Raw genomic sequence first — 10,999 nt, 5'->3', positions numbered from 1 at the left:
AAAAGTAAAATGAATCCCTGTGTTGTCAAAATTCATTTTAATTAAATGTTAAAATATTATAAATATCAATTGTTTAAAAAAAAAAATAGATAATTTGAGCTTAACTGATTAATTTATAAGCGTTCCATAGTACTAGTTATTTACGATGTGGTCATTTGACAAACATTAATAATAAAATAAACTTTAAAAATTAAGTTTTAATTAATATTTGATAGGCAAAATTAACTAAAATTTTTAATTTATCACGGTTTTGATTCATTCTTACAATTGAAATCAATTCTTATTTCAAATTTTATGAAAATTCAATAATTTGTTAGGATTTTGTATATTAAACTATAAAATAAATTCTAGCAATATCAAAGAATCATTTTAATTAAATGTTGAAATATTAAAAAAAATCGAATCATTTAAAAAATTAGATAATTTGAACTTAATTGATTAATTTGTTTGCATTGCACAGGTACTGGTCACATACATTGTGGTCATTTGATCAGCATAAATAATTAAATAAACTTTAAGAATTGAGTTTTGAATTAAAATTTCACTCGTGAAAATAATAAAATTTTTAATTAGTCATAGATGTAATTCATTTTTACAATTAATGCTAATTTTTAATTTAAATTTAAAATTGATTTTTATGAAAATCCTATAATTTGTAAGAATTTTTGCATAATAAACTGGAAAATAAACCCTACTATTATCAAATTTAATCTTAATTAAATGTTAAAAAATTAAGAAATATCAAAACATTAAAAAAATAGATATTTTGAGCTTAATTAATTTATAAGCGTTGAATAGTACTGGTCACATACATCGCGGTCATTTGACATTTTAAATAATAAAAAAATGCTTAGGCTTAGGCTTAGGGTGTACTTAGGCTTAGGCTTAAGCATTATTTCAAATCTAAAAATTGATTTTGGTGAAAATTTTATAATTTGCAAGAGTTTTTGTATATTAAACGTGGAAATAACTTCTAGTTTTATCAATTTTGATTTTAATTAAATGTTAAAACTATTAAAAAATATCAATTAATTAAAAAAAATGGATATTTTGAACTTAATTGATTAATTTGTGTGCATTGCATAGGTACTGATCGCATACATTGTGATCATTTGAACAGCATAAATAATAAAATCAAGTTTAGAAATTGAGTTCTGAATGATATTTTAGGAGCAAAATTAATTAAATTTTTAATTTGCCACTGTTCTAATTCATTCTTACAATTGAAATTAATTTTTATTTCAAATTTAAATAATACATTTACAAAAATCCCATAATTTATACGGGTATTTGCATATAAAACTAGGTAAGAAGTTCTACTATTATCAAAATTTAATTTCAAAGGATGTTAAAACTATTAAAAAATATCATTTAATAAAAAAAAAAAAATAATTATTATATACGCATAGTGCGGGAACTGGCCACATACATTGTTATCATTTGACATCTTAAATAATAAAATAATGCTTAGGCTTAGGCTTAGGGTATACTTAGGCTTAGGCTTAAGCATTATTTCAAATCTAAAAATCTATTTTGGTGAAAATTTTATAATTTGCAACAGTTTCTGTATATTAAACGAGGAAATAATTTCTAGTTTTATCAATTTTGATTTTAATTAAATGTTAAAATATCGAAAATCATCAATTAATTAAAATAAAATGGATATTTTGAACTTAATTGATTAATTTGTGTGCATTGCATAGGTACTGGTCGCATACATTGTGGTCATTTGACCAGCATAAATATTTAAATAAACTTTTATAATTAAGTTTTAATCAATATTTGATTAGCAAAACGAATTCAATTTTAAATTAGTGACGGTTTTAATTCATTCTCACAATTATAATAAATTTTTGTTTCAAATATGAAATTTAGATTTTGTGAAAATTCATTAATTTATTAGAATTTTGCATATTAATCTACAAAATAAATTCTAGCAATATCAAAAAGTAATTTGAATTAAATGACAAAATATTGAAAAATTTCAATTCCTTAAAACAAATAGATATTTTGAACTTAATTGATTAATTTACATGCATTGCATGGATACTGGTCACATACATTGTGGTCGTTTGACCAGCAAAAATAATAAAATCAAGTTTAGAAATTGAGTTTTGATTAAAATTTCAGTTGCGAAAATAATAAAATTTTTAATTAGTCATCGATCTAATTCATTTTTGCATTTAATGCTAATTTTTAATTCAAATTTAAAATTGATTTTTGCGAAAATTCTATAATTTGTAAGAATTTTTGCGTAATAAACTGGGAAAAAACCCTGCTATTATCAAATTTAATCTTAATTAAATGTTAAAATATTAAATAATATCAAATCATTAAAATGTTAAAATATTAAATAATATCAAATCATCAAAAACTAATTTTAATTAAATTTAAAGTATTAAAAAATCTCAAATCATTAAAGAAATAGATATTTTGTACTTAATTGATTGAATTTTATGCGTTGCAAGGTACTGGTCACACACAGCGTGGTCATTTGACAAGCAAAAATAATAAAATAAACTTTAGAAATTAAGTTTTAATCAATATTTTATTAGCAAAATTAATTAAATTTTTAATTTTTCACGATTTTAATTCATTCTTACGATTGAAATTAATTTATATTTCAAATTTAAATAATACATTTATAAAAATCCCATAATTTGTACGGGTGTTTTGCATACTAAACTAGGTAAGAAGTCCTACTATTATCAAAATTTAATTTCAAAGGATGTTAAAAGTATTAAAAAATATCATTTAATAAAAAAAAAAATTGATTATTACATACGCATAGTGCGGGAACTGGTCACATACATTGTGGTCATTTGACATCTTAAATAATAAAATAATGCTTAGGCTTAGGCTTAGGGTATACTTAGGCTTAGGCTTAAGCATTATTTCAAATCTAAAAATCAATTTTGGTGAAAATTTTATAATTTGCAAGAGTTTTTGTATATTAAACGGGAAAATAATTTCTAGTTTTCTCAATTTTCATTTTAATTAAATGTTGAAACTATTAAAAAATATCAATTCATTAAAAAAAGTTAGATATTTTGAACTTAGTTGATTAATTTATAAGCGTTGCATAGATACTGGTCACACACATTGTGTTCATTTGATCAGCATAATTATTTAAATAAACTTTAAGAATTCGTTAATTTTTGATATTACTAGAATTTATTTTATAGATTAATATGCAAAATTCTAATAAGTTAATGAATTTTCATTAAATTTGGTATTTAAATTCCAAATAAAAGTTAATTTCAATTGTAAGAATGAATTAAAACCTCATTAATTAAAAATTTAATTAATTTTGCTAGTAAAAAATTGATTAAAACTCAATTCTTAAAGTTTATTTTATTATTTATGCTGGTCAAATGACCACTATGTATGCGTCCAGTACCTGTGCAATGAAAACAAATTTAATCAATTGACTTCAAAATAACTAATTTAATGAAATATATATTTTAACAGTTTTACATTTAATTAATGTAAAATTTGATATTATTAGGAATTATAGAAAAAAAGTCTAATATACAAAAAAGGTTTTGATTCATTGCAAATCATTAAACTTTCATAAAATTCTATCTTAAGATTTCAAACAAAAATTAATTTTAGCTGCAGAAATGAATTAAATCTACGACAAATTAAAAATTTTATTAATTTTGCTTCTCAAATATTAAAAAAAGCTTAGTTATTGAAATTTATGTTGTCAATTGACCACACCGTAACTGACCGTTATCCATGCAATGCATAAATTTAATCAATTGACTTCAAAATAACTAATTTTTTTAATAGTTTTAACATTTTAATTGAAATCAAAATTGATAGGACTAGAAATTATTTCCCCGTTTAATATACAAAAACTCTTGGAAATTATAAAATTTTCACCAAAATCAATTTTAGATTTGAAATAATGCTTAAGCCTAAGCCTAAGTACACCCTAAGCCTAAGCCTAAGCATTTTTTTATTATTTATGCTGATTAAATGACCACGATGTATGTGACCAGTACCTATGCAATGCACACAAATTAATCAATTAAGTTCAAAATATCCATTTTTTTTTTTTTTTTTTTTTTTTTAGGAATTGATATTTATAAATATTTTAACATTTAATTAAAATAAATTCTGACAATACATGTATTCATTTCGCAAAATTATACAAATTTCCTATATTTTGATACTTAAAATAGAAATAAAAATTAATTCTAACTCTAAGAATGAATTAAAGCCGTCATTAATTAAAAATTTAATTAATTTTGCTAATAAAAAATTGATCAAAGCTTAATTATTAAAGTTTATGTTATTATTTATGTTGCCAATTGACCACACCATAAATGACCAGTACCCATGCAACGCTTATAAATTAATCAATTAAGCTCAAAATATCTAATTTTCTTTACGAATTGATATTTTTTAATAGTTTTAACATTTTAATTAAATTGAAATTTGACAACACCGGCATTTATTCCATAGTTTAATATGCAAAAACTTTTGCAAATTGCACAATTTTCTTAAATTATGGTATTTAAATTTGGAAAATAAATTAATTACAATTGTGAGAATGAAATAAAACCGTGACAAACAAAGAATTTAATTAATTTTGCTAATAAAATATTGATTAAAAGTTATTTTTTAAAGTTTTTTTTTAATATTTTATGCTGACCAATTGACTACACCGTGATTAACCAGTACCTATGCAACGCTTATAAATTAATCAATCAAGTTCAAATTATCTAATTTTTTTAATGATTTGATTTTTTTTTAATATTTTAACATTTAAATAAAATGAGTTTTTGATATTGCTAGAATTTATTTTATAGTTTAATATACAAAACTCTGACAAATTATTGAATTTTCATAAAATTTGATATTTAAATTTGAAATAAAAATTAATTTCAATTGTAAGAATTAATTAGAACAGTGGCAAATTAAAAGTTTAATTAATTTTGCTCCTAAAATATCATTCAGAACTCAATTTCTAAACTTGATTTTATTATTTTTGCTGCTCAAATGACCACAATGTATGTAACCAGTATCCATGAAATGAATAATAACTAATCAATTATGCTCAAAATAACCATTTTTTTTAATGTATTGATATTTTTCAATATTTTAACATTTATTTAAAACTAGTTTTTGATATTTACTACTATTTATTTTGTAGATTAATATGCAAAATTCTAATAAATTAATGAATTTTCATAAAATTTGACACTTAAATTTGAAATAAAAATAAACTTCAATTGTAAGAATGAATTAAAACCGTCAAAAATTAAAAATTTAATTAGTTTTGCTATTCAAATATCGATTAAAACTTAATTTCTAAACTTGATTTTATTATTTTTGCTGCTCAAATGACCACAATGTATGCGACCAGTACCTATGCAATGCACACAAATTAATCAATTAAGTTCAAAATATCCATTTTTTTTTTTTTTTTTTTTTTTTTTAAAGAATTGATATTTATAAATATTTTAACAATTAATTAAAATAAATTTTGACAATACATGTATTCATTTCGCATTTTAATATGCAAAAGCTTTTAAAAATTGTACAAATTTCCTAAATTTTGGTACTTAAATTAGAAATAAAAATTAATTCTAATTGTAAGAATGAATTAAAACCGCCATTAATTAAAAAATTAATTAATTTTGCTTCTAAAATATCATTCAGAACTTAATTTCTAAGCTTGATTTTTTTATTTTTGCTTGTCAAATGACCACAATGTATGCGACCAATACCTATGCAATGCACACAAATTAATCAATTAAGTTCAAAATATCCATTATTTTTTTTTTTAATTAATTGATATTTTTCAAAATTTTAACATTTATTTAAAACTAGCTTTTGATATTTACTACAATTTATTTTGTAGATTAATATGCAAAATTCTAATAAATTATTGACTTTTCATAAAATTTGATATCTAAATTTGAAATAAAAATTGATTTGATTTGTAAGAAGGAATTAAAACCGTCACAAATTAAAAACTTAATTAATTTTGCCTATCAAATATCAATTAAAACTTAATTGTTAAAGTTTATTTTATTATTAATGCTGGTCAAATGACCACACCCTAAATGACCAGTACTATGGAACGCTTATAAATTATTCAATTAAGTGCAAAATATCCATTTTTTTAATGAATTGATTTTTTTCAATAATTTAACATTTAATTAAAATTAGTTTTTGATATTGCTGGAATTTATTTTGTAGATTACAGCAAATAATATAAATGTACAGCAAACATCAACACTGATTTTTTTGTCAAATCTAAAAGCTACTAGTGTCTACAGGAACGTTTTCATGTTGACTGAACGCGAGTACATACTAATCAAGCACACAGATCCAAGTACTATATTTTCCCTTGGTCAAACAAGGGATTAATGCTGTGGTGGCGAGAATAGACTTAAAAGGTTTAGATGATATAGTCAACACATTACGGACGTGCAGAGAGTGTCATACTGTTATATTAAAAGAAGTCGGGGAGGATCCAAAAGTATGGTTATCAGAAGTAAAAAATGTTTAAGACTAAGCTGTCATTACGGTATTTTTACTAGATATAGATTTTTCACTCTCATGTGCAGTACTTGCAGACAGAGTAAGTGGCACTGATAAGACGAAATTGTTAGCAGATTTAGTTCTGTTGCTAGCATTAGTCATGCCTCTAACCCTGACTATTGGACTTTGAAAACAGTTGCAGCTATTGCAGGAATAGCAATTACGGTGATGAATCGCTGAAAGATTACAGTAAAATTAACATTGGCAACTTCCTATAACTATAGTAAAGATTAGGATAGTGCATCAGTTACTCAAATTAAAATTCCTAAATTTCGGAGATGATTACAACGAAAAGAAAATAAAGATTAATAACAGAGAAATAATTGTTTATAGAAACAGAAAGAAACGATAAAACGTTTCACAGTCAAATCAAATATACGTGAAATATCAAAGAAACAAAGGAACAGTTTCCACTATTTCTATTTGAATTTCAATTGTCTATCTCAATCTATCAAATGAATTTCAGTTAATCTTTATTATTTTTACCTCGATGAATCACCTAACTCATTTTATTAGCACTTTTATTTCCCACTTCGTTCCATTTCCCCGTCCCTTCATATCTAATTTTGTTCAAAATTTCAAATATGATTTGTTAGCTACGTCCATAGCGTTTCATGGTTCACGGTTCACGTACCATTTGCGAATTTCCTTCTTTTAAATGTTATGGAAACTGTTATCCTCTCTATGATTAGACTGATCGGAAAGCAGAATTGACGGCGTAAGCGGACGTGAGCAGTTAAGTTAGAAAGTATAAATTCTACCGAAACTTCTTCGAACTAAAATAAAGACAACCTTTAATCTCATTTACTTGAATAACACAAAGGAAAGTACAATTTCGGAAACAAAAATATTACTGTGAACTATGTTGATGTTATTTCTACATGTATTTCTATTAAACGACCATGACCAACGTCTCATTCTTATCGAAATCATCATCAATCATTCTTTTGTTTCTTTTTTGTGTCTTTTTGTTTTTATTTATTTATTTTATTTTTTTTTTTTTTTTTTGCTTGGATCTCATGCAGTTTTGGTTACCAATCGATTGGTTTTTGGCAATCGATATTCCTTCTCTTGGAATTTTCTAGAAAACTTTTCACAATAGGTTAAATTATTTGCTCTTCGTTTTCCTTAGCACTTTGAAGCATAATCTTTTCGGATTTTTTTTCTGAATGCTTTTTTCAAAAAACATGTAAAATAGTAATTTTAAGTTGGAGGATAATCGGTACTTGTAATAAATAGTTATTTCGGCGAAGTAAAGTTTTGAGAGAAGTATGTAATAGTTAAGTTTCATTATCTGAATCAATTGATATTATACGAAATATTTATAAGATGAAATTTAATGATTCATTGCCTAACTTTCCTCGGTTCACATTTTACGAAACATTAAGCCTTAAATCTAATATTAATACAGATTGAACTTTCTAGGAATAGTGGATTTTTTTGGCTGTTATGCTGCTTTGAATTGCAACTTAATTATTTAGGCGTAATGTTTGCCTGTATCACTTCAACTTTGATGAATTCAGCATCGGGGTGTTCAGCAAGGATTTAATTCAACTGTTTTACTCTTTGACTTTTAAAGTGTTGGATTTTTAATAATAATAATAATAGTATTTGTCGCTTCATTTATTTATACCTAGAATGTATTGCATTTTTAATTAGTTTATATTGCTTACTTTTTGACTCCTTCGTTTCATCTTCGTATTTTAAAGTTTATTCTTAAATTTGGCATTGTTGATTGCATTCTCACTTTCTTTTATTTATTCGTTATTTCTTTCATAATGTAGCGTTGCTTCCTTTGTATTGTTTTTTAATGCAAAATATGCTGTCACTAAGATGATCCCTTATGATCTTTGGCATGTATCAAATTTATGAACTGATGAACTTGCCTGCAACTGGAGAAGTCATATGGTGGAGATAGTTCTGTTTTGTCTAGAGGTAAATAATTTTGTGCTCATCACTATGCGATTATGGAATGGTTCGACGAACAGATAAATGCCGGAATGTAGCAGTACAGCGATGGTAATCGATCGGAACAGACAGTGCTGTAGTGGGTTCATCGTAGCTAGACAGTACTGCCAGGGTGAGTATGCCAGCCAGCCAGCCATTGAGTCAGCAACGCACATACTACGTGTCGCGGAGGTTTTATCTACCAGCAAACTATAGAAAATGAAGTCGCCCATGCCAAGACGAACCGATGCTGAAATTTGCATATTTACGAATTTTAGTTTAAATTTAACATCATATAGTACATTATAAGGCATTCTGAATTGTGGGATGATTCGCTTGATGATTGTGGGATGACTGGTCAGTTACCGAGTTGGCAGGTCAAGAAGATGATTTGGAAAGAAAATAATTCCCAAAGAAATAAGTATTTTACAGCTTGGATTTCCCACAGCTTTATCTTTCTGTCGTTTCTGTCGCGTTATGAAAATTAATTGAAGGAATTAATTAGATAAAGTTCTGAGCAGGTAATACTTATTTGATTGCTCTTATTTGAAAAAAATACTTATTGAAAGAAAAAAACATGTTAATCACATTGATAGCGGCGAAAAGAATGAAGCGTTCTGAAGGATTTGTAATCAGAATGAGATTTTCAATTTATTTTTTTATTTCGATTCAAAAATTAATCTCGTAAGTGCCAATTTCCCGATACCTGTTCGACGAAAAAATTTCCACGAATACATCCATCATTCAGAGCATCGTAGATTTTAAATTTCGTTTCTTTCTTTTATTCTTGGATGTTCCAAGCTTTGTGCAAATTTTCCGGATCGTTTCATCACATATATTACTTTTGTGACCTAACGCTTTACGCTGTTGGATATGTTTGCTCTTTGCTTCCTGTAATTTAGACAAAGTTCACTTCAAAATTTTTAGGACTCAAGACATGGATCTATCGAAAGATATGATGTGCTAAATCGATGAAAAATACTGAATCCAGCCTTGTTGGAGCTTATTTTAGGCTTCTCCTCACTTTTTGTTGTTTTGGCTCGACAAGACATCTCTTGCTTGTCTGAATGATTAACTTTGAAAAAGCTGCTTTTGTTTCTTTTTTCATGTCTGATGTTTTCAGTTATGTTATAAATCTCATGTGAACGATTTGTAGGAGTCAAGGACAGAATTGCTAAAATTTGCTTTGAAAATAAAGAATTTTATCAAAATTGATCTACAAAGACCTTTTTTCTTTTAAAAAATTTTTTCTTTTTCTTTGTTTCTTTCGGGAAGCGGATGGTAGTCAACCAACAAGAGAAATAGAACTTACTACCACAGCAGAAAGCTCACTGCCTAAGAGAACTTACGATTTCTTCCCTCCGCTCGTCATTTCTATCCTCAGCTGTGAACATTAAGAATCGCAATACTGTAAGGAGCAAACAGTTGTCGCAATTCTTAATGCTTATTATATCAAGCAATTGAGAAGTAATTGCCTTACTTACTTGGTCGCTGTATTCGTGAGCTTTTCCACTGATACGTCGCAATGGACCGATGGGTGCAAGCACTGCGAATGCATCTGAATGCTTTCTTGTATTCGATTAGGAATCAATTCAATCTCTTTATGGAATAATTAAGATTAGAATGTTTTATCTTCTCTAAAAGATAAAATTTATCTCTTTTCTCAAGTCTTTCCCCTTTTCTGGTCATTTTGATCGGCGATCTAATTTGTTGCAATGATCGCATTCATACGATTCTGCAACTGTCCACAATCTCATATGCACTGCTTACAGTCAGAGAGGGTTTCACAGAAATATTACTTAGATGGTACAGCGAACTCTCATCAACTTACCCCAAATAATAACGAACTCATCAACCCAAAGCATACCAATACAAACCACGCAGTATGTGTAGGGAACATTCGAAGGTAAAATACAGAAACCAATGAACAGTTGCAAATGACGTAGAATTGATGCATGTAAAGAGGAGTTTTTTTGGTGAAGAATACGAGGATACCGATGGTACCATATGTAATAACAGTAAGTGTTGTGAGTATAGGAGGGGCGGTCTGGAAGCCAATTGCTTTGAATAAGTCTCTGAAATATCTTACTATTCTTATGATCAATATGATAAAGGATAGATTAAGGATAATATGATAAATGATAGTTAATGACATAATTGGGCTAATGTCATCTGAAATTCACTGAAGAGAATTCCTTAACTTTTTAACTCATTAGCTTCTAAACTGCGACATCTCTTGCTTTTCAGTAAATTGAAGAGTTAAGTTCACTGACAAGAAATATTTTATAAAGCGTTCTCTGAAGGCAGTGACAATGAGCACTTGTGGTAATAACGCAGTTTGTTGCACGAATGTATTTTTTATAAAGTGACACCACTTTGTACATCGTTCTGATGCAATTAATTAATAATTGACGCTATTTGATTCAGCCTGCCTCTTCCGGATTTCAGATTCAGGTACAAGTTGCAGTCACTCTTGGTTGGATAATCTTTA

At 26.4% G+C, this 10,999-nt stretch overlaps 1 protein-coding gene across 1 annotated transcript; it reads right to left on the bottom strand.

Annotated features, from left to right (window-relative positions):
- Positions 1-8,462: 8,462 nt before the first annotated feature.
- Bm17588 (Uncharacterized protein) lies at positions 8,463-10,373 on the bottom strand (the record flags this gene model as incomplete). Its single annotated transcript, XM_043079538.1, has 4 exons — positions 8,463-8,758; positions 9,351-9,399; positions 9,993-10,066; positions 10,340-10,373. The coding sequence occupies 4 exons, from the start codon at positions 10,371-10,373 to the stop codon at positions 8,463-8,465; spliced, it is 453 nt and encodes a 150-aa protein (XP_042935472.1).
- Between the last annotated feature and the right edge of the window lie 626 nt (positions 10,374-10,999).

This window comes from Brugia malayi (assembly GCF_000002995.4).
Source record: "Brugia malayi strain FR3 genome assembly, contig: Bm_v4_Chr2_contig_001, whole genome shotgun sequence".
Lineage (NCBI taxonomy): Eukaryota > Metazoa > Nematoda > Chromadorea > Rhabditida > Onchocercidae > Brugia > Brugia malayi.
The sequence above is the reverse complement of the archived record's forward strand: the minus strand, read 5'-3'. Positions and strand labels throughout refer to the sequence as shown.